The sequence below is a fragment of the Geotrypetes seraphini genome, chromosome 6 (assembly GCF_902459505.1).
Source record: "Geotrypetes seraphini chromosome 6, aGeoSer1.1, whole genome shotgun sequence".
In the NCBI taxonomy this organism is placed as follows: Eukaryota; Metazoa; Chordata; class Amphibia; order Gymnophiona; family Dermophiidae; genus Geotrypetes; species Geotrypetes seraphini.
In genome coordinates this window covers 223,052,804-223,077,581 of record NC_047089.1, presented here as the reverse complement: position 1 = coordinate 223,077,581, position 24,778 = coordinate 223,052,804, and the positions used below count along the sequence as shown (strand labels likewise).

The 24,778-nt window shown below is 45.1% G+C and overlaps 1 protein-coding gene across 9 annotated transcripts in view; it reads left to right on the top strand.

Annotated features, from left to right (window-relative positions):
* ANK1 (ankyrin 1) overlaps positions 1-24,778 on the top strand; it is a 355,025-nt gene that overhangs the window by 55,277 nt on the left and 274,970 nt on the right. Inside the window, exon 1 of one of the 9 annotated variants that reach the window (XM_033948946.1) lies at positions 17,456-17,638. The exons of the other annotated variants lie outside the window; for them this stretch is intronic. Within the exon in view, the coding sequence (XP_033804837.1) occupies positions 17,621-17,638 (18 nt within the window). The 5' untranslated portion in view covers positions 17,456-17,620. Of the gene's footprint in view, positions 1-17,455; positions 17,639-24,778 lie in introns of those variants that run through there. 9 annotated transcript variants of the gene reach the window in all.

Below are 24,778 nucleotides of genomic sequence, written 5' to 3'. Positions count from 1 at the left end.
GACAGAGAGAGAAAGAAAAAAAACCAGACAGATAGACAGCGGCCAAGGAGACAGAGAGAAAGAAAGAATGACAGACAGACAGAGGGCCAGAGAGACAGACAGAAAGGGAGAAAGACAGACAGAAGGAAAGACAAACAGACAAGGGGTCAGAGAGACAGATAGAAAGAAAGACAGACAGCCATCCAGACAGCGGCCAAGGAGAGAGAGAGAATGAAACAATGACAGACAGACAGGATGCCAGAAAGACAGACAGACAGAAAAACAGACAGCCAGCAGCCAAGGGGAGAGAGAGAGAAAGAAAAAAAATACAGAGACAGACAGCGGCCAAGGAGAGAGAGAGAAAGAAAAAAAGACATACAGACGGCCAGCGGCCAAGGAGAAAGAGAGAAAGAATGATATACAGACAGGGGGACAGAGAGACAGACAGAAAGGGAGAGAGACAGACAGAAATAAAGACAGACAGCCAGAAGCCAAGAAAAGAAAGAGAAAGAGAAAAAAAAAAAGACAGACAGTGGGCAAGGGAGAGAGACAGAAAGAAAAGGGCCAAGGAGAGAGAAAGAAAGACATACATCCTATACACCGTGTAGGGCCGGATTCTGTATAGGACGTCCAATCACAGAAGCCGCCTAAGCGGCTTTTGAAAATTGCACACGGATGTCCTATAGAGCAACACGTCTGTCCTCACGGACAGAGGCCTAAGCCCACTTAATAACCCAATTCTCTAACCGGCGTCCATGTCACAGGTGCTGGTTAGAAAATCGGTTACTGACTTCCGGTGATGTCACCGTTCGACATGGCAGCTTAACTCTGGCTTCATTAGCTACAATTAGTGGCACCTGATGGCTTATTTGTTTTTTGGGACTGGTGAACATTTGTGAGTGATAGCTGCATGGTGGCGAAAAAATCTTGAGAGGACCTGCAAGTTTTTGTGTACCAATCCGGCCCTACCTTGCGCCAATGTAGCTTTGGAAACTCCACTCAGGGGATAGGGTATGGTAAGCTGGAGAGGCGTCAGTTACACCTCTTTTTGGAGGTTTGGGACCTTATTGATGTGTGGAGGCACCAAAACCCAGGAGAGCATGATTACACCCATTATTCTGAAGTTCATTCCTCCTACTCTCGGATAGATCTTTGGTTGGTGGGCAAGACCTGGTAGCGGAGGTTAGCTCCTCTACTATTGAATCTAGGGTGTGGTCTGATCATGCCCCTATATGCATTGGGTTAGCATTTCAACCTAGGCAGTGGGGCATCTGGATGACAGCCTGGACCCGACCCATGTGCAGCAGCTAGGTAAGGACTTGGGTGACCATCTTCAGTTTAATGATCTGCTTGATACTTCCCCTGAGACCTTGTGGGGATGCTTGAAGGTGGTTCTGAGGGGTAAACTTATAGGTTTGGGAGCTCATGTGTAGAAGGTCCACAGGCAGTGGGAGGGAGAACGTCAGGATCAAATTTATGCTTTAGAAAGGGAGCATAAGGGTTGTCGCCTTCCCCATGACAAGGAATCTCAGTTGAAACAACTTAAGCTTGATTTACAAGGCCTGACTTTGGAGGCTATTTGTGTTAAATTGCAGGGTCTTAGACAAGAATATTTTGAATCGGCTAATAGACGGGTAGGCTGTTAGCCCATAAATTGAAAATCAGAATGTGATTACTATGATACAAGGGGCCAATGGGGTAGCATGCACAATGCCTGAACAAATTCAAAGGGTGTTTACCCAATATTTTCAGAACATTGGCCGTCCGACTTGGATATTCAGCATTTTTTGGAGTGTATTCCTTTGCCTCGTCTTATTCCAGGGGCAGCGGCGGAATTATCCCTGCCTGTTTCGACTGAGAAAATACAGTGGACTATTAAAGATATGGCGGTGGGTAAGGCACCTGGTTTAGATTGTTTCACTACAAAATTCTACAAGACTTTTCGTATGGCTTTGACTATTTCGCTCTTATGATTCTTGAATGGGATTGTGGAGACAGGGGCTTTGCCACATTCGTGGCAGATGGTGGGTATTACCCTGATATTGAAGCCAGGCAAGGACCCCACTTTATGTGCCTCATATCGGCCTATATCCCTGCTCAACGTGGATTATAAGATCTTTACCAAGATTTTGGCTAAGTGGTTGCAGGCCTATATGCCACAATTGGTGGTGGATGATCAGTCGGGCTTTGTGAGAGGTCGGCAAACATTTGATAATATCCGATGGGTGTGCCATCTTATTTGGCAAGCAGCCAAGGGATTGATGCTGAAAAGGCATTTGATAGGGTCTACTGGCCCTATCTGTTTCATGTTCTAGACAGAGTAGGTATCAATGGGCACTTTCTGCAGTGGCTGAGGGCGTTGTATGCTGCTCCCTTGGCTGCATGAAACATTAATGGTGGCTATATGGAGAGTTTTGTGTTGGGTCGGGGGATCAGGCAGAGGTGTGCGCTCTCCCCTGTGCTGTTTGCACTGGCAATGGAACCCTTGGCGCAATTGGTCCTGCAGTCTCAAGCTGTTCAGGGTATACTTTTTGGTGGTATAGAAACCAAATTACTTTTATTTGCAGATGATGTCCTATTCACTTTGCGAGACCCTGTTTTGTTGCTCCCAGTGGTGGTTGAGCTTTTGGATGACTTTGGCCAGGTGTCGGGCTTTAAAATCAACATGTCCAAGTTGTAAATTTTGGACCTGTCACTGTTGGTGGAGGACTGCCAGGTGCTCTCCTCTTCCTATCAGTTTTGATGTTACGCTATCTGGAGATTAATCTTACTAGAAATCTAAATTTGTTGTATGAGGTGAATTACCCATCTGCCCTTAGCTCTATTTGGAGGGATCTTGAGAAATGGCAGCATCTGAACATTTCTTGACTTGGCAGAATACACATGGTGAAAATGGTGGTGCTTCCGAGGTTGCTTTACTTTTTTTCTGTGTTGCCTATAGCTTTGCCAGAAATTTTTTCCCTCATTTGGAGAGAAAAGTGTATGTATATTTGGAAGAACAAAACTCCAAGGGTGGCTCGCGCGATGCTTTATCAGCCTAGCCGGCTGGGTGGTATAGCGGTCCCTCACTTTCAGTATTATTATCAGGCCACGCAGCTTGGGTTTTTGACTAATTGGAAGTGGGATTGCGGTAAAGCTTGGGTGCGTATGGAGCAGGAGATTCTGAGTAGGGCGCCACTGTGAGTCATACCTTGGCTTCCAACGCCTTTGGTATGGGATATCGCTATGACGGATAATCCCATTATCCGCCATATGCTTTTAATGTGGGTACGGATGTGCACTCGTTGTTTTGGGGGGCAGCTCTATTTCCTAGGAACAACCATCACATATGCACCAAAATTTCCCCCAGGAGAGCTTGATCAGACTTTTCGATCCTGGGGTAGGAAGGGTCTTCACACACTGGGTCAACTGTTGGAGGAGGGACAGCTTATTCTGTTTTCTGTCTTAATTGAAGAATATGGCTTTTTGCCCCGGGATTTGTTTCATTATAGGCAACTTGAAAGCTTTATTCGCTGGAAAGCCTTGCCTGATTTGACGTCCTCTGAGCAATTGTCTTTGGGGAAGGTGGTGATGGGAAGTAGTGGTAGGGGTAATATTACAAAGTTATATCAGGCTCATTTGGCATACCTTCCTCCTCCTTCGAAATATAGGCAGCAATGGGAGGGGATACTGGGTAAGAGCTATTCTGATTAGGAATGGGGGATTATTTTTCGATCACTGTTTAAGGTATCTATTGTCAGTAACATGGTCGAAAATGGGTATAAATTATTTTATTGTTGGTATTATACACCGGTGCGCCTTCGGGCGATATTTGGCTCAGAGGAGTGTTAGCGAGGCTGTGTATGTGTGTGTGTGTGTGTGTGGGGGGGGGGGGTTCTTTTGAACATATTTGGTCCTGTCCTATAGCTCAGTCTTACTGGAACACTGTGTGGCACTTCATGGGGGAAGTGGTGGGTCGAGATGTCCCCAAATCCATTGAATGTTGTTTGCTAAATGATGGGCCGACAGGTTTGCCCAGCCGTCAGAAGAAATGGGTACATCTGGTTTTGACGGCAGGCAAGCTATTATTGGCCGCCACTTGAAAGCAGTTGACCCTTCCTTCAGTACAGGTGTTGGTGGCCAAGGTAACCTAAATACAGCAAATGTCAAAATTGACTGCTTTTCGACGAAACCAGTTGCAGAACTATTGTAAGATATGGTCCGCTTTTGATCAGTAGCGGCTTGCATGGGCTGACTCTGGACACTTACCTTCTTGAATGGACTTCTTGGGCTGCTTTTGCGGTGCGCTAATGACATATATCCTTCTTGGGGGGTGAGGGGGTTTGGGGGGAGGTTTGGATGGGGGGGGGTAATAGTCTTATGGTGTTTTCTTAGTACGTACCAAAGAATCTAAGTATGTCAGTATTTGCTATACTATGCCCCCTGCTGTGTCAGGGGTGGTTTTGTTCTGGGGGGGTTTCAGCTATTGTATTGTGTTTTGTTTGGCTTAATAAAGTTTACCAACAGTAAAAAAAAAAAAAAAATCAGATTGCTGCTGAGCTTATTGCTGCGATAAGTTTAGTGGCAACCTGTCGTCCCTCACCCCCCCTGAAGACTACCTGCAGGAGAGATGCCCATAACATACATACAGTAAGACTTACTGTATGTATATTAAAAATGAACATCAACAATATTTTATATATATCTTCAATGATTAATTTTCTATTTAGTTCACCAGTATGGCTTTATATTCAATATTATTAATGTTTAATGTATTATTGGCTGGCCCGGAACTTCCTCTCTGACGTCTGAATTGACGTCGGGGGGGGAGGGGAGCGGGGGAAGACTTGTGCAGTTGCTGCATGCACCTAGCCTGTTGTTGCATCAGGGGCAGGGATAAAGAAAGAAATGGGGCAGGGAGAGAGAAAGAAAGAAAGGGGAGGTGGCAGGAAGAGAGGAAGAAAAAGTTGGACTCATGGAGGGAAAGAGAGAGATGTTGGTTAGGCAATGGAATGAGGTCTGGAGGAGAGGAAGAAATATTGAATGCACAGTCAGAAGAAAGTTAAATCACCAGACAACAAAGGTAGGAAAAGTGATTTTATTTTCAATTTAGTGATCAAAATATGTCCATTTTGAGAATTTATATCTGCTGTCTATATTTTGCGCTATATTTCTCTATTTTTCTATAGTTGTTACTGAGGTGACATTGCATATTTTAAAGACATCTGTCTTGACCTCTTTGAAAAAACTCCAAATATAAATGATAATTAACATTTTCTGTGTGTACAGTGTGCTTGTATTTTTTTTTTTAATTTTTATTATTGGTAGATCATGTTGACTTGGTCATTTTAAAAGTATCTCACAAGCCAACCCTGCAGTAAGTAAATGATTTTAAAAAAGTTATATACTGTACTGTATTAAAAAATCTCCATTGGCCACTAGATGGCACTATAACATGAATGTCAACTGATATGTGAAAACAACTTTCCTTACAAATAATTATTGAATTAGAAAGTTATTGTACCAAGAAAACCCCAAAATGAAACTTGATTATTATCAATACACTGTTACATAGGTTCTGACTGCAAGAAACATATCATCTCAAACTTTAAACTGAACACCTATTGTAAAGTATAGGATTAGTATTAAAATACTTAAGAGTACCTGATTACTATTCAATGAATTGTAAATCACTTTGAGTGATTTTCTCATAAAAAGTGGCTAATAAATCCAAATAGATAAATAAAGATCATTTATATCCATAAAAACAATTCACAGCTGCATATGTACAATAATAAAATAATATACATTTTTAAAAAACACGGCGCACCACTGACTATATAGGACTTGCTGAATGAGAATTTAAAATAAACGTGTTTTACAATTTAAAATCGCTATCACTTGATTTTCAATTGAGAACAGAGCATTCACCAAATTAAGGGCCCCTTTTAGCAAGCTGCCCTAGCGGTTTCTAATGCAAGCCAGCGCGGTAACTGCTCCAATGTTCATAGAATTCCTATGAGTGTCAGAGCACTTACCTCACTGGCCTGCACTAAAAACTTCTAGCGCAGCTCGACAAAAGGGAGGTAAAGCCTTGCAAACATTGGTTATACTTAGCAACCTCTTCCCCCCGCCCAGATTCTGTATACGAGAGGGTGCTGAAAAGTTACCAACCAGCTTCCTAAATTCTGAGCGCAGAAAGAGAGTTATCTTATTTCATCACGTGCCAATTTGCAGAAACGAAATTCTATGGTTTGACTTTGTTTCAGATCATTGATTGAACCATAGTCACGTCATTCTCTTCTTGGTCGGGCTGAGAAATTTTCAGCACCCCCCCTCATATGGTGCCCAGATTGGTGCGTGGAAATTCATTAACGAGCCCTTAGCTATCAATAATTGGGTGAAGTTAATTGGCTTGTATTAAAATTTCTGTGGACATCATATTTATTTATTTATTGGGGTTTTTAACCACTTTTTATGAAGAGAGTGTGGCGTACTGGTTAGAGCTACAGCCTCGGCAGCCTCAGGTTGTGGGTTCAAAGCCCGCACTGCTCCTTGTGACCCTGGGCAAGTCATTGAATGCTCCATTGCCCCAGGTGCATTAGATCATAGGTTCCCAACCCTGTCCTGGAGGACTCCCAGGCCAATCGGGTTTTCAGGATAGCCCTAATGAATATGCATGGAGCAGATTTGCATGCCTGTCACTTCCATTATATGCAAATCTCTCTCATGCATATTCATTAGGGCTAGCCTGAAAACCCGATTGGCCTGGGGGTCCTCCAGGACAGGGTTGGGAACCACTGCATTAGATAGACTGTGAGCCTGCCAGGGCAGATAGTGAAAATGCTTGCGTACCGTAAACCGTAAACCGTTTAGTACACCTTGTCCACGTGGTATATCGAATTCCAAGGTGGTGTACTTATGTAACTGTGTGCTCTTCTATAAGACATGGTGCCTAACTCTACTAGCATTTGACTCAAAAGGGGTTTAGCCATGAGCATGTTGAGTGCATTTCAAAAAATTGCACGCATAGTTATAGAATATGACCAGTGGCGTAAGGGAGAGTGGCGCCCCTCCCCCGCTCTCTTCCCTGCCCCCCTTGCCAGGTACACTTCTCCAGCGTGAGCAGCATGCTGCCCACATCAGTGTTGGCCCCCCCTTTGACGTCATTTCCTAGGCACAGGTCTCGGAATAGAAACATAGAAAAAGACGGCAGAAAAGGGCTATAGCCCACCAAGTCTGCCCATTCCAAATACCCGCCCTCTGGTTTCACTCCCCTAGGGATCCCCTGTGAATATCCCATCTTCTCTTAAAGTCCGACACGCTGTTGGCCTCAATCACCTGCAGTGGGAGTTTGTTCCAATGATCCACCACTCTTTCAGTGAAGAAGTATTTTCTGGAGTCGCTATGGAACTTCCCTCCCCTGATTTTCAGCGGATGCCCCCTGGTGGTCGAGGGTCCCATGAGGTAGAAGATATCTTCTTCCGACTCGATACGGCCCGTGATGTACTTAAATGTTTCAATCATATCACCCCTCTCTCTTCGTTCCTCAAGTGAGTACAGCCTCAGTTTATTCAGTCTTTCTTCATACGTGAGAACCAACTCGACTCTCTGCACATCCTTCCGGTAGTGTGGTCTCCAGAATTGAACGCAATACTCCAAGTGAGGCCTCACCATGGACCTGTACAGCGGCATCATAACTTTAGGTCTCCTGCTGACAAAACCTCTACGGATACAACCCATCATTTGCCTTGCCTTGGAGGTAGCTTTCTCCACTTGATTTGCAACCTTCATGTCATCACTAATGATCACCCCTAGATCACGTTCCGTCGTGGTCCTGGCCAAGGTCTCACCATTTAGTATGTAAGTTCTGTGCGGGTTTTTCTTACCCAGGTGCATTACCTTACACTTTTTAGCATTGAAGCCTAGTTGCCATGTTGCTGACCACCGTTCAAGCAGTAGTAGATCTTGCGTCATATTATCAGGCAAAATGCTTTTACCTACTATGTTGCAAAGTTTGGCGTCGTCGGCGAACATTGATACCTTTCCTCTAAGTCCTTGGGTCATATCTCTTATGAATAAGTTGAATAGAATCGGGCCCAAGACCGAGCCTTGCGGCACTCCACTGATCACGCCTGACGTTTTGGAAGGGGTACCGTTTACCACCACCCTCTGAAGTCTACCACTCAGTCAATCCTCAACCCATGTAGTTAGAGTGTTCCCTAACCCTATTGATTTCAGTTTGTTCAATAACCTTCGGTGTGGGACGCTATCAAAAGCTTTACTGAAGTCCAAATACACCACATCCATTGATTCTCCGGCATCTAGCTGCCTAGTAACCCAGTCAAAAAAACCAATCAGGTTAGATTGGCAGGATCTGCCCTGGGTGAATCCGTGCTGGTGGGGATCACGTAGGTTTTCCTCGTCTAGGATTATGCCAAGATGTCGTTTGATCAGTGTTTCTATGAGCTTGCACACTATAGACGTGAGACTCACTGGTCTGTAGTTTGCCATCTCTGTCCTGCATCCCTTTTTGTGGAGTGGGATAACGTTGGCAGTTTTCCAGTCCAAGGGGACTCTTCCTGTGCTTAGGGAGAGATTGAAAAGAACAGATAATGGTTCTGCCAGGACTTCACTCAATTCTCTTAGTACTCTGGGATATAGGTTGTCTGGTCCCATGGCTTTATCTACTTTGAGTCTTGATAGTTCGTAGTAGACGCAACTGGGTGTAAACTCGAAATCTTGAAACGGGTCCTTCTGGTTGATGATGTCTGGAATGATGTCGAAGAGAGCACCAAAAAGGTACAGGGGAAGGCAAGGGGCATGCATGGCAAGGAGAGGAGCAAGGAGCGAGTGAGTGGGGGGGGGAGTGGAGTGGAGAGTATGAGGGGTGCTGTTGTGCCCTTAGGAAGACTGTGCCCAGGGCAGACCGCATCCCCCCCCCAAAGCCCCCTTACTAATCCACTGAAAATGACCTCAGTGTACCCGACTTGGATGCTACCAGGTATGTTTATGTCCACGAATGTGCTTTGGGCGCTACAGGTGCTGCAGGCAGGGGGAACTGCACCGGGGGATGCTATTATTACCAGTTTAGATGCCGAGAAGGCATTCGATAAAATCCTCTGGGATCATCTCTTTTGGATTTTGCCTCAGGTGGGTATTATGGGGAGTTTCTTGGCTGGGATTTGCTTTTTGTACTGGGTTCCGACAGCACAGATACTGGTTAACGGCACCCTCACCTCTCTCTTTTCTTTGCACCGCGGCACCAGGCAAGGGTGCCCACTATCCCCCAAGCTTTTCATGTTGGCTTTAGAACCTTTGGCATGCAAGATACGCCAATCGGATGGCCTGTCTGGCATTCGAGTGGGCCCCCCCCACTTATAAAATTAAAATTATCAAATTTTGCTGATGACATGCTTGTTTTTATAGATTCAGCAGCTCGTGATGTTCCTATTCTTATTTCAATGATACAGGAGTTTGGCTCCTTTTTAGGATTACGTATCAATTTTGATAAGTCGGGGGCTATGGCGGTATCTTTTTCTGGTGGTGGCAGATCACTATTGGCTTTTCCGTTCAAATGGTCATCGGGCTCTCTTAAATATCTGGGGGTCCATTTGCACCGAGATCCTGCTGTCCTCTATTGCAAAAATGTATTAGACAAGATCGATCATGTTAAGACGTTATGGAAGAAGTTGCTGATCTTGCTTTTTGGACGCGTCACCTTGACCAAGATGGTACTATTACCAAAATTGTTATACTCCTTACAGATGCTGCCCCTTTGGGTGTGGTGTCAAGACGTTGACATGAATTGGGGCATAATCTCTTCTTTTCTTTGGCGTGGTCGTAGGGCACTCATTGGGAATCACAAATTAACCCAAGATCCAGGGGGGGGGGATGTGCCTATACAATGTGGCAGCTTTACTGCACTAGCTTCCTGAGCTCTATACCAGGCATTACAAATTTGCTCCCTCTCACATGTGGCAACTGGAAGCTCACCCATACACTCTATTCACTGTTTTCCATGTGCGGGATCGCTGGATCCATTTATCTCCAATGCTTTGTGCCTTGCAACATGCCTGGGACTTGTGGCAGGGATCCGTCACATAAGCTAGTGGGCTGTCCTCTTTCGTTGAATTGGTGGGTAACCCGGCTTTTCCAGCTGGCCTCTTCCGGTCACCCTTTGAGAGCTGGAAACAGTCTGGCTGTCGATTCATTGGCCAGTTGACTCAGCTGGCCGGTGGTTCCCTTCTTTCTTTTTTGGATTGCCAAAAGATGTGGGGAGTGCCCCCTACTCATTTTTTTGCATTCCTGCAGGCCCCCCACTATATGTCATCTTTGGGTCAGGGGGCCAGCGCCTGCTCCATGTTCACAGAGTTGGATCAACTTTTTATGGGCACCCCTGTGACCCAGAACAGACTATCAGTGTGGTATAACATGGGACGTGAACGGCGTCCCACACATTTTTCCCCCATCTTAGTGCATTTGTGGGAGGATGCACTGGGAGAGAGGGTCTTGGACTGTGATCTTGCTCTGGGTTTCACCTTGGCGGCCTCCCTGGGTCCTAATGCCAATCTCCAGGAGCTTCAATACAAACTACTCCATAATGCTTACATTAGTAGATGTAGGGGCAAACAGATGGGCTTATGGGTGGTATGACTGGTAAAGGATGCTCAGACACCATTTCTTAGAATTCCCCACCATAACTTCCTTTTGGAATGGGGTGTTTCAGGTGCTGGGGACGGTGGTAGAGAGCTCTTGTGAATGGTCTTATCGGATACTTTTGCTGGGTCTCACTTCTGAACTGGAACAACAGGGCTACCGTGATGCTGAATGTCGCTTTTTTATGGTGGGCATTTTACTGGCTAAAAAAGTTATATTACAAGTGTGGATGGCTGCAGAACCACCGGCTTTGTAATTGTGGTCTAACAACATGTCAGAAATGGCAGCATGGGAGTGTCTCCATTTTTCCAAGCATGGATCATCATTGACTGCTTATGTTTCCCTCTGGCAGCGGTTTAGGTCTCTCTACAATGTTGATTCCGAAGCTTCTGGGGGGGAGGGGGCTGGTAAGGGGTGGCTGTGGGAGAAAACTGAAAATCTGGCTCTTGTATTCATTTTATAATTGTTTGGTTTATTCTTGTCGCTGTATTTGTGGCTGTGATCATTTACTGTCTTGCTTGAACCTTTTCAAGTTGCCTTAAATAAAGTTTTTTGTAAAAAAAAAAAAAAAAAAAAAAGAAAGAGATGCTTTTTCTTCTATAATGTGCAAAATATAAAGATAGAAGATGTCAGTTCCCAATATTTTTTTTCAGCTTTTTTTGTCTGGTGATTCTAGTTTTCTAATCTTTACTGTTCCCAGTCTCTAGTTCTTCCTTCCTCTTTTGTCTTGCTTGCTCTCCAGGGTCTCCTGTCCATCTACCATTTCTTTTTTCTCTACCTGTCATCTTCATTTCCTCCCCTATGTTCATCTCAGACATTGATCTTTCATGCTCAGCGTTCTTCCATTTATTTTTCTGCCTCTCAATTCACTCACATTTTAACCTTCCTCAACATCCAGGCTTCAGGCTCCTTGTTTTTACTGCTTCCATCTCTCTGCTATTCATGTGCAATATCTCCCCTTTCTCTTCCCTCTCCCTCCATCCATGTCAGGTACAGTATATCTCCTCTCTTGCCTTCTCCTTTGTCCAGCAATTACTCTCTCATCCCTTTCTGCTCCCTTTCCTGCATGTCCCCCAACCTCTCCTTCCACCTTTCCCATATCCAGCATCTCCTCCAACTTCCCCTTTCACTTTCTCCATGTCCAGCATCTGCACTTTCATCTCCTCTGATGTCCCCTTCTCACCCCTCCTTGCTCAGCATATCCCTTTACCTCCCTTTCTGCACTGTTGCTGCTATCTTGACATCTGAGACAGAAAGAGAATAGCAGTGTAGGCAAACTCTAGAAGCATGAATATGTACTGAGGACTGCCTTCTGTCATCTTAATTGGCTTAAAATCCTATAAATTTAAATTTATATTTATGATGAAAAATCTGCCTCCTATCCTCATAATTGGCTTGAAACCCCATAAATCAAATATTGAGAGCCTGGGATAGGAAGAATTAGGATGCAGAGCGCACATGGCAATTTAGTGCGTGCTAAAACCGCTAGCGTAGCTTTGTAAAGGAAGCCCTAAATCTTATAGGTGTCAGGTCAAAAGTGCGCCGGGACAAAGGCGCAGGCAGACAACTGAGCACAGCACGGAGGTGCGCGCTGAAGAAAAAGACTGTTTTTAGGGGCTACAATGGGGGGTGTGGGGGGGAACCCCCCACTTTACTTAATACAGATCGCGCCGCGTTGTGGGGGCATTGTGGGGGTTTGGGGGGTTGTAACCCCCCACATTTTACTGAAAACTTAACTTTTTCCCTGTTTTTAGGGAAAAAGTTATGTTTTCACTAAAATGTGGGGGGTTACAACCCCCCAAACCCCCCACAACGCCGCCGCGATATGTATTAAGTAAAGTGGGGGGGGGGGCTCCCCAACAAAACCCCCCGTCGCAGCCCCTAAAAACAGTCTTTTTCTTCGGCGCGCACCTCCGTCTTGCGCTCAATTGTCGGCGCGCTCCTTTGTCTTCCGCATTACTGTCTATGAACCATCTTATATACCACCCTTCACCTTAACAGCAGAGCAGCCTTAGATACACTTTTAAATACACACAGTCCTCCTCCCCCCCCCAGCACCTCTATACATTGACTCTATAAGCATTTCCCACCCCATTTTACAAAGCCGTGCTAGTGGTTGCCATTGCATTAACTGCGGCTTTGGGGCTTTTGCCACATGGCAGCTGCTAGCTCGGCTTTGTAAAAGAGGGGATTTATGAGAGGTTGATATTCAGAAGGAGATGGTCTCACTTGGGTTTGCTGATAGCACCTGCCAGGGGCCTTTTCATTAAGTTTCAAGTTTATTAGGTTTTTATATGCCGCCTATCAAGATTATCTAAGCGGTTTTACAATCAGGTACTCGAGTAATTTTCCCTCTCTGTCCCGGTGGGCTCACAATCTATCTAACATACCTGAGGCTATGGAGGACTAAGTGACTTGCCCTGGGTCACAATGGAGCAGGGTGGGGTTTGAACCCACAACCCCAGGGTGCTGAGGCTGTAGCTCCAACCACTGCGCCAAATGTCAATACATGCCTAATGCAGCTTACAATGGCATACCTCAGGACATGCTCAGACATCCCGCGGTAACTGCCATATTAGCGCTCACTAACCATGCATTATAAAATATTTTTCAGGGGTTGTTTTTTTTTTTTTAGGTGGCGTGTCAGGGGGGCGGAGAGTGGGTATTCCTGTGCTAATCAGTCAGCATGCGGTAATGTAGCTGCACTAACTCGTTAACGCGGGAATACCGCACGAACCCCTGCAAAAGGGATGACAGTAAGCGATCATGCAGTAAACTTGTTTAATGGCCGTGCACTAAGGCAATATTAGTTGCTCATGGGAGTGGCCCGATATGATCATATCTCTCCTGTTTTGAAGAGATTGCAACGGTTGCCCATAGCATTTCGTATTAAATTTTTAAAGTTCTGAAATTCATACACTAGGGTGTTTATGATTTTCTGCCATATTATCTGGAATAATGTTTGATTTTGTACATTTCACCGCGGAAGTTGAGATCTGAGAATCGTAGCTTGCCGGATACAAAGAGAGAGAAGAATACTCGCTATGTACGAACGAAGAGTTCTTGTTTCTCTACAGCCGGACCATTGATGTGGAATGCCTTGTCCGGAATGTTGCACCGTTGTAGAAATCTCCTGCAATGTAGGAAGTTGCTCAAAACCCATCGGTTTGTTCAAGCTTTCTTTAAGTGAATATAAAACATTTTGAGTTATGTTTTTATTGAAAAATGATGTGCTAAATTGAAGAATGGTGATGACTTGATAATTAGTTTGGGTGTAGTCTTGTCGAGGACACGAGACGTTTAAGTATATTACCGGCTGTATTGAGATGGAAGAAGAGATTCTCTTTCTCAAAGGACCCTCAGCCACAAGAGGGCATCTGCTCAAACTCAGGGGCGGGAAATTTCATGGCGGCACCAGGAAATATTTCTTCACCGAGAGAGTGGTTGATCCTTGGAACGAGCTCCCGGTGCAGGTGATCGAGGCAAACAGCGTGCAAGAATTTAAGAGCAAATGGGATGCCCATGTGGGATCCCTTAGAGGGTTAAGACAAGGGAACCTGTCACCAGGAGTGGGATCCCTAGGATAGTAGACTTGGGGGTGGGTCAGTAGAGTGGGCAGACCTGTTGGGCTATGGCCCTTATCTGCCGTCATCTTCTATGTTTCTATATTTCTATGATGATATAATATTGTAACTTTGTATTTTCCTTTAATTGACGTAGTAAAAATGTTTTAAATAAATAAATGAATACAAAAAATTACACAAAGACTGCATAGCACAAGGCCACTTTATTTAGCAGAAAACAAAATCCAAGTCCTGCCATTCCCTGCGACTCTGGAATTCTCTCAGTGCTGCTAGCCCTCTTCACAAATCTCACTAAAACATCAATATCAATCTTAATTTGAATTAGTCCTGAAGCAGTGATGAGACAGGATCTACTACTGCTGGGAAGAAATCTGCATTGTACGTAAATGTAAAACGTAATGCTCTCCTTCCCCCCCCCCCCCCTACTCAATCCACCAAACTCAATGTGCTATTCTTTTCCTTTATTAAACTCTTGTAAATCGTGCAGAGCTCTATATTCATGGAGGGGATGCGGTATATAAATTTAAGGTTTAGTTTAGAGTATATATTTGCCAAGTCTAAAAACTTAGGCCCCCCCCCACCCCCATCCTTTACAAAGTCCGAGTGCCGCACAGCAAATGCTCCAACGCCCATTCACTTGCTATGGGCATCGGAGCATGTACTGCACCGGTCCGCGCTGCCGGCTTTAGTAAAAGAGGGGCTTAGGGAAAATGGAGATTTGGGTGCTGCGCACGCCTAGTAGCGCTATAGAAATGATTAATAGTAGTAATATTGTTTATTCCCAATCTGTGTGCTTTAATTTCTTGTAATGTTCAGAAATCTTTTTTTTCCTTGGCTGTCATGTGAGCAGTCAACCACCAGTCCACCTAGTGAGATTAACCTCTGCACGTAATTCTGCCTTCTTTGCTTTTGTACCTTATCTGTGGAATTTGTTGCCATTAGAATTACATAAGAATAGCCTTACTGGGTCAGACCAATGGCCATCAGGCCCAGTAGCCCGTTCCCACGGTGGTCAATCCAGGTCACTAGTACCTGGCCAAAATCCAAGCAGTAGCAACATTCTATTATCTCAGCACAAGCAGGATTCCGGAACCCCAAAGAGTAGCAAGATTCTAGAATTCCAAAGAGTAGCAATATTCCATGCTACCGATATAGGGCAAGCAGTGGCTTCCCCCGTGTCTTTCTCAATAACAGACTATGGACTTTTCCTCCAGGAACTTGTCCAAACCTTTCTTAAAAACGTAGTAAACTCTCATATATTAAATTTATAAGTCTGTTAAAAACTTCTCGCTTTGGAATGGCAAACTCTTAACCGTACCATTATGATGATATATCGAGCAGCAGTCTTTAAATACTAATAAAAATAAACAATTCAGGCTTTTATAAATTTGCACTTATGCCTCTGAAACCTCTGTGCAAGATGCGCTGCCGTGTCGCCACAGGTCACCGTGGACCAGTTCCGTAACTAAAGCGCGCTGACAATTATGCGCAGGATGTATGCGCGCCGCCGGTCCCGCCACTTTAAACCGATAACGTTACCTCTGTGAGGGAGGATGGGGAGATAGCCCCCAGTACATGTAGAAGTCCTCACGCTCCCATTGGGGGTTTGGAGGGGTGAACCCCCCCTAAGTACACTTAAAACTTCCATTTTCTGTTAAGTTTTCGGAGTTCAGGAGTTTTTCAGTGTAGTGGGGGGGGGGTTCCCCCCCAACGGAAGCATGAAAACTCATACAGTGCTAACATTATGGATTTAAAGCGGCGGGATCGGCAGCGCACGTACGGCCTGCGCGCGATTGTCGGTGCATCTTTGTTGGAGCGCTTTTGTCCTGCGCTCAATTGACAGGTCACCCCATGGACCAGATCCATTTCCGTGGACTTAGGAAGTGAGAAGGCCTGGGCTGTGCTGGGGAGGAGCCAGCTGTCCTGGTACATGTAGGTACCAATGACATAGGAAAATGTGGGAGGGAGGTTCTAGAAGCCAAATTTAGGCTCTTAGGGAGAAAACTGAAATCTAGATCCTACAGGGTTGCTCCAAGTTCCATGCACAGGACTCAAGAGGCAGGTAGAGCTCCAAAGTCTCAATGCGTGGTTGAGACAATGGTGCAGGGATGAGGGATTTAAATTTGTTAGGAACAATACGATGAAACCTTCCGCCCAATGTGCAGCGGTGGCCAAAAAAGCAAACAGGATGCTAGGAATTATTTAAAAAGGGATGGTTAACAAGACTATGAATATTATAATGCCCCTGTATCGCTCTGTAGTGTGAGCTCATCTGGAGTATTGCGTTCAATCCTGGTCTCTTTTTCTCAAGAAAGATATAGTGGCGCTAGAAAAGGTTCAAAGAAAAGCGACCAAGATGATAAAAGGGATGGAACTCTTCTCGTATGAGGAAAGACTAAAAGGGTTAGGGCTCTTTAGCTTGGAAAAGAGACGGCTGAGGGGAGATATGATTGAAGTCTACAAAATCCTGAGTGGAGTAGAACGGGTACAAGTGGACTGATTTTTCGTTCCATCAAAAATTAAAAAGACTAGGGGACACTCGATGAAGTTACAGGGAAATACTTTAAAAAACCAATAGGAGGATTTTTTTTTTCCAGTCAGAGAATAGTTAAGCTCTGGAACGCGTTGCCAGAGGGTGTGGTAAGAGCGGATAGTGTAGCTGGTTTTAAGAAAGGTTTGGACAAGTTCCTGGAGGAAAAGTCCATAGTCTGTTATTGAGAAAGACATGGGGGAAGCCACTGCTTGCCCCCTGTATCGGTAGCATGGAATATTGCTATTCCTTGGGTTTTGGCCAGGTACTAGTGACCTGGATTGGCCTCCATGAGAACGGGATACTGGGCTTGATGGACCATTGGTCTGACCCAGTAAGGTTATTCATATGTTCTTATGATCTCTGAGAATCTGCGTGATAGGACATCTGAGCGTCCCTGCGCGGCAGCCGCTGAGAAATCCCAAACGGCGCTGAAAGACTTTTAGCAACGCCTAGAAATGAAGAGCTACGCCAGCCAGCATCCTGTCCCTCGCTACAGGCCCCCCCATCTCGACGTGGTTAGCTGGCACATTTTGGTATCCTTCCTGGAGAATATCAGACTTGTGGGAAAGGTCCAACCTCACATGTCCTGTGTAAAATAAGGAGGGATATATGAGGTCAGACCTGTCCCACAGGCCTTGTATTCTTATGCCGACCTTATGGAGACCTTAACATGCCATCTGATCGTCAGTGTCTCTTCAGCAGCGTTCTTACTGCACAGCCAGCGCCGGCTGCGTCTCCACTCCCTTCGGCACATTCCCTTTTCCAGAGGACAGATGTAAGGAAGAAGGAAGTCCACAAGGCAGGGCCACGGCTTCATATTCAGGAATTCAGCTGCTGTTAGGCTGAGAGCCAGAGATCTACCTCAAAAAAATTAAGAAGCATTTAGATGCTCAGATGTCACGTGGTAAGAGCGTTTCTACAACAGCATCTGGGAGCCCAGATTTCATGATGAATTCTAACGTAACCTGTTATCCATGCATCTTTCATTTAGGCACTCGTAGTTACACCAGCCATAGATCTGGTGTACCTGTGGGCACTTACATGCAGTGACAGTGTGTGTAACTTACTATGAGGCCCTTATACAAAGCCATGCTGAAATCTGGGCTTAGAACAGTGGTTCCCAACCCTGTCCTGGAGGACCACCAGGCCAATCGGGTTTTCAGGCTAGCCCTAATGAATATGCATGGAGCAGATTTGCATGCCTGTCACTTCCATTATACGCAAATCTCTCTCATGCATATTCATTAGGGCTAGCCTGAAAACCCGATTGGCCTGGTGGTCCTCCAGGACAGGGTTGGGAACCACTGGCTTAGAACGTCTTAAGTGGGATTTTCACATGCATAGGGTTGCCAGATTTCCTCTTTAAAAAAAAAAAAAAGAAGGACACCTGGTCCTGCCCTGTTCTGCCCCCAGCCCCTCCCTGCGCTGCCTCTAGCTCCACCCCATTCTGCCCATAGCCCCACCCCCCAGCTGAACCTCCTGTCTCCTTCCTCCGAGGTCTGGAGGGCCTCTGCGCATGCGCGAACGTCGACGAGGTGAGGTCGTGCGCATGCTTCCACGCACATGATGTCACTGCATCGACGTCCACACAGGCGCAGAGAGCCTTCAGATGAGGTCCCGAGGTCGAGGACTTCCAAAACCGAAACAGACGGGTTTTCGAAATCCCTTCGGGCACCCAGGCAGTCCTCTAAAAAGAGGACTTGTCTGGGTTTTCCCCGACGTCTGGTAACCCTATCCATGTACTAAGCCCAGATGTAACGCAGCATATTTTTAGGCTTTTTCTTGTTGATGTTCTTTTTTTTTCGCTGGTTATGCACTTGATCCAGATTCTATAAAAGATGCCTAAAACAGGTGCCTACATTGGTGCACATAGCCAATATAGGTGCCTAACTTAATTATTTAATTAGCTTAATTGGTGCAGATAACAAACTTAATTGGCTTAAATTAAAATTAATTACTAGTTAGTTGCCTAAATTGTTTAGGTGCCTACTGATTTCAGGTAGGCACCTAGTCTGAGGTACCTACTAGAACAGGGGTGGGCAATTCCGGTCCTCGAGAGCCGGAGCCAGGTCAGGTTTTCAGGATCTCCACCGTGAATCCGTATGAGATGGATTTGCATGCACCGCCTCCTTCAGATGCAAATCTATCTCATGCATATGTATTGTGGAGATCCCGAAAACCTGACCTGGCTCCGGCTCTCGAGGACCGGAATTGCCCACCCCTGTGCTAGAACATGGGCGTGGTTAATGGCAGGTCGTAGGGGTGTTTTCCATGTAAATTGGACATAGGCACCGGTATTTAGGCCAAGAAAACCCTGGCATAAATAGGGGGAGCGCCTAAGATTTCGACACCTACTGGTGCCTAGCTCCAATTTAGACGCCGCACAGCTTGATTCTATGCACGGCGCCTAACTGAAGATCGACAGCCGCTGGGCACTGCATTCCTCGGTGCCTATTTTTTAGGTGTCATTTATAGAATCAGGGCCTAATATTCCCATTAGCATCTTTTACCCATAAATAATTAAACAAGAGCTGAGTTCTCCCTTGTTTGTTGGCGTTATTTATTTAGCACAAGCTAATGTGTATGGGTTAATGGAATAACTCTCCCATGCCCATAACACATCGCACCCTCTCCAAAAATATTTCTAATAATGCACGGTTAGCATGCGTTAATAGGCAAATTACTTTTTTTTTCCGTGTTAAGTGCGCATTTTAGCGCAAAACCTGGCTTTGTAAAAGGGCCCCTAAATTTTGTGTGTAAGAGGCAGCTCCACCCATGCCCCTCCCATGTAACCAACATCTTGCATTTATGCAGAAATGCAAGTTACCCAGTTCCAGGCTAGAGATTTTTGCCTAGTCTTGGTTTTTGAATTTACAACCCAAACCAGTGTAGGATTTGTAATGGCTGATCCGACCCATTGAAATCTATTATTTATTTAAAACACTTGTAGCCCGCATATCAACCATCTATGCAGATAACAACGATAATTAAAACAAAATATTACATACATAATAAAACAGAACATAGCAAATTATTAAAATAACAGCATACAATAAACAACTTACACATGTGCCTTAAAATAAAAAGCCAAGCAATTACAAGATTACAAAGTAACCAAGTCAACAACAAAAAAAAAAGGTTTTCAAATCAGTGCTGCATGTCCAATGATGTACCAGGATGGGGAGGTCAGAAATCCAGGACTGGCCAAAAATTTCCAACCTGGAACTGGGTAACTTGGCGTCTCTGATTTATGCACTATTCCACTTATGCGTGCCTGTATAAAATGTCAATTTGCTGCTGCTTGTCTGCCTAACTGCCACGTTTCTGTTCATTTACGCAAGTGGCGTAGAGCTGTAAGTGATGCTCATAGGAGTAATTTTATAAACTTTTTATCCAATAGATAAACCCTGTTTTACCTGCAAATAAAAGGGCTTTTATAGAATTACCCCCAGGGTTCCACGTGTATCAACTAGGCCAGGGGTTGGCAACCTTTTTAAAGCAAAGAGCCATTTTATCCTTAAATGCTTGAACCAAGATTTACAAAGAGCTGCAATGGGTAGAGAAGGGGATTTGAGATATTCCAGGTCTCTCACTCTCTCTTCCCTCCCCAAGGTTTAGCTTCTCTCCCCTTTTTTCCCCCTCCAATCACTCGCAGGACTCTGCATCTTTCATTCTTCCCTCCCCCAACCCATAGCCAAGGCCCCTTTCCCCTTTCCCCTTTCCAGGCCCTTACCCTTTGATCTCTCTCCCACCCCCATGATTCCTCTTCCTCCAAGGGCCTACCTAGGTACATGGTCCAGCGGAGGGATCTTCAGGGCAGGAGCATGGCCCTCTCATGGCAGCTCAACCCCACAATGTCCCACCCCCTCCACTCTACCTTGTATAGGAAGCCCCCCCCCCCAGGCTATCAAGGTACCTGGTGGTCCAGCAGGGATCTTTGTGATAGGAGCATAGCCCTCTCACTCCTGCCTCCTTACAACTACCTTCTAAAATGGCTGCCGTGACCTTTCGCAACTGCTTGCGGCATTTCTTGTAGTACCGCAAGCTGCTGCAAGAAGGCAGCCAAGAGGAGACAGGAGCTGAGAGGGCTGTGCTCCTGCCACAAAGACCCCCCCCCCCCCCCCACTGGACCACCAGGTACTTCAGTAGGTTTGGGAGGCCTATCTATACTTGGGAGAGGAGCCGCAGACACATGGAAGAAGAGCCACATGTGGTGTGCGAGCCGCAGGTTGTCGACCTCTGAACTAGGCAGAAGAGCATTCGTGCCTTTTGTTATGTGATGCTAGTTTAGGTGTGTTCGAGGAAGGAGTTTGGCTGCAGCATAGGCAGGATTGCAAAGTACGTGCGTATTTTATGACATATTTGTGCATCTGTAAACCAAGCCCGAGCTTAAATGTACACTGCTGCATTTTACCCACAACTGACGCAAGTTTTGTGTGACTGTTTTCTAAAGATCCATCATAAAATAACACCAAAATAGGTGCCCAGTTGCACTTTCTGCCTAGGCAACCTGTTGTAAAATCACCCTCCATGGTGTCCAAAATTTCAGCAAGATACTAAAACGACTCTCTTCTATAAACCATATCTAAAGCTAGATTTGGTTTATAGAATAGTGCTTAGCGTCAGGACCCATGACTAACTTTAGGTGCAACCAAATCTGGTATAAATCCCTGTGCCTAACTTAGGCTCGGATCAGGTGCATTCTTTAAAAGGGCACATACATTTTTGGAATACCTTGGTATCACGCCCCTCTCATGGCTAGGCCCCCTTTTCAGTTCCACGCACTAGAATTTACGCGTGCCTCTTCATAGAATGCACCTAGGAAGATATGCGCGTAAATTCTATTAGTACCAATTAGTACGGATAATTGCGTAGTAGTGGCCAATTATCAGCGATACAGGGGCATTATAAAATTCTTAGTCTAGTTAACCATCCTCTTTTTAATAATTCCTAGCATCCTGTTTGCTTTTTTGCCTGCCGCTAAAGAATGGCACAGGATGGTTTCCTGCGGTTATCCGCAGGGATGGGAATGGAGATGAATTCTGTCACCATGTCATTCCCTAATATCGCCCTTCTGTAAACAAACAGCAGTTTACAAAACTTCAGCTCAATTAAATTGATAAAAAATAATAAATATTCATATTATAAATAATACAAAAGCACAAATTCACAAACCACACAAAGGGAAATGCAGAGGAGTTGGCCCATGTACACTTCTCCCTCCATATCCACGGGGGTTAGGTGCAGAGCCGGACCGCGAAGTGTGAAAAACCGCGAATACCTTTTTGGCCAGCTCTGACCCACCCCCGCCTCATTCTGGACCTTCCCGCCTCCCTCCCGGCATCCCAGACCTTACCTGGTGGTCTAGCGGGCTTTCAGGGCAGGAGCGATCTTCCTACGCTCCTGCCCCATGCAGATCACTCATATAAAATGACTGCTGTGAGTTCCCATCGTACTCTCGAGAGACTACAGGAACTCATGGCAGCCATTTGCTATGAGTGATCTGCATGGGGCAGGAGCGTAGGAAGATCGCTCCTGCCCTGAAAGCCTGCTAGACCACCAGGTAAGGTCTGGGATGCCGGGAGGGAGGCAGGGAAGGTCTGGAATTAGCTTTTTTTTAAAAATAAAAAAATTGTGAATAACCGAATCCGCGGATACTGAAACCGTGGATTCGGAGGGAGAAGTTAACTGTTTCGATCCCACAATTGTGCTAGGGATAAGAAAAAGCTAACAAAACTAAACTAAACCTTAAGTTTATATACCGCATCATCTCCACGGATGTTGTGGAGTTCGGCACGGTTTACAAGAACTTAGGAAGAGAAGGAAATAAAAGGTTTACATGAACTTATATATAGAAGAGAAGAGTAAGGGGGGATAGAATTACATTTTAGTGAAAAGCCAGGCTTTCAGTTGCTTGCGGAATAATTGGAGGGAGCCCAGGTTCCGCAGCGGGGTAGTAAGGTCGTTCCAAAAACCTGTGATTCTGAAGAGAAGGGATTTTCCCAATTTGTCTGCATAGCGAATACCGTGTAGAGAGGGAAGGATAATTTATACCTTTGGGCGAGTCTGGTAGAGTCAGGACTCGAGGAGTTATAAGATAGTGGGATTAAGGGAGGAAGGATGCCGTGAATGATCTTAAAAGCAAGGCAGGAGCATTTAAAATGGATTCTGGAAATCACTGGGAGCCAGTGAAGTTTGGCTAGGTGTGGGGAGACATGGGCAGACTTGCGTTTTGCAAAGATCAACTTGGCTGCAGTATTCTGGATTAGCTGGGCCAGAACACAACATGCCAAGTGATTCTTCCTGGACAACTTGGCAATTCTCAGAATTTTCCTCACCATGACTCAGCTCTCTGAAAGCTTGAGCCCTATGGTGCCAGAAGTTCCAGTTAGTCTTGCTGTTTCAAGTCTTGCAAGTCTTGAAACAGTGAGACTAATCCAGACTTCCAGAACCGCACAGCTCATGCTTGCAGGAAGCTGAGTCATGGTGCAGGAAGCTGAAATCCCACTATTTCTTCTTTTGCTGAAGCCAGATGAGGGGATAAACTGGGTGAAAGCTGGGAGGGGGACACAAGGGAGAGAAAGAGCCTGGGTGAAGGCTGTGGGCGTACATGGGAGAGAGAGAAATTGGATGAAAGCTGGGGCATACATGGGAAAGAGAAAACCAGACTGGGTAAAAACTATGAGGGGGTACGTGGGAGAGAGAGTGTGACTGTGCGCGCACATGTGTGTCTTGACCCTCCGAATGATATGAAATATAAAATGTGGTCCCAGATTAAAAAGAAAACAGGTTGGAGCAGTCTGCTCTAGTACAATCCAATCTTCTTGAGACAATGACTGTATAACAAGATGATTCTGAATCGAATCCACAATTTATTAATCGCACTACACAAAAAAGGTTCAAGGCAATTTACATTCAGAGAGGCTGTAAATCTACTGTAAAATTAAAAAAAAATCAATAATTAAAATAGCATCATAATATGAATATTACAAGTCATATAAAAACGTTTTCAAATTTTTACCAAACCTTAAATAATTGATATCCGTCCTAATGTAAACAGGTAGATTATTCCAAATTGTAATCGCAGTGTAAGCAAAAGAGGAGTTGATTCTGTTGTTTATACCGTACTCCTCTAATCTGTGGAAAATGCAGTAATAACGTACCACTTAATCAGGTGGAAGAATAATGCAAATGAGAAAAAAGCAAAATAAAGAAGATAAATTAGTATGAGGAAGGACACAACCAAATCTCTTCTGGAACATAGTAACGAACTCCCTAATCCCCCCTTCTAACTGCACTACATCGATGCTAGCGAGCTGGAATCATACCATAACCAACACACTGGACACCCTCACCCCCCTCCACTCCCGAAAAACAAAGCAACATCAAACTTCCCTCTGGTTCACCAAATCACGGAGAACAGACAAACAACTATGCAGACGACTGGAAAGGAAATGGAGAAAGAGCAGAATGCAGGAACACAGAACACTTTGGCAAAAAAAAAAAGAAGCGATAAATAAATACAAATTCAACATTTCGGAGGCCAAGAAAAACTATTACACCTCCAAACTAGGCACCAAAACGTTAGACACAAACAAATTATTCTTCCTGGTGCGACAGCTCACCACCCCACCGAAACAAGACTCCACGTGTCACCCCAACAAAATCACTGCACAAGAACTAGCATACTTCTTTCTAAATAAAATCAAGACAGTTCAACCTGAAGCAGCCAAAGTGACCATCACGGAGCATCGTTCTCTTGACACTCCATGGTATTCCACAGAACCTACTAAAGCAGACCAGATCTGGACTTCATTCTCTGCCTGTCCATCTCGGATACAACAAAATTATTATCAAAACTGTCCGCACTTTGCAGTCCCCTAGACAACTGCCCCACCTACCTCCTTGCAACTGCGCCCGAGCAAATCATCATCTGGATCACCAACCTTCTCAATACCTCCCTAAACCAAGGCCAGTTACCAGAAACTATTTTACTTTTTAATTATTATTTTAACATTGTAAACCGGCCAGATGTCTCGATGGT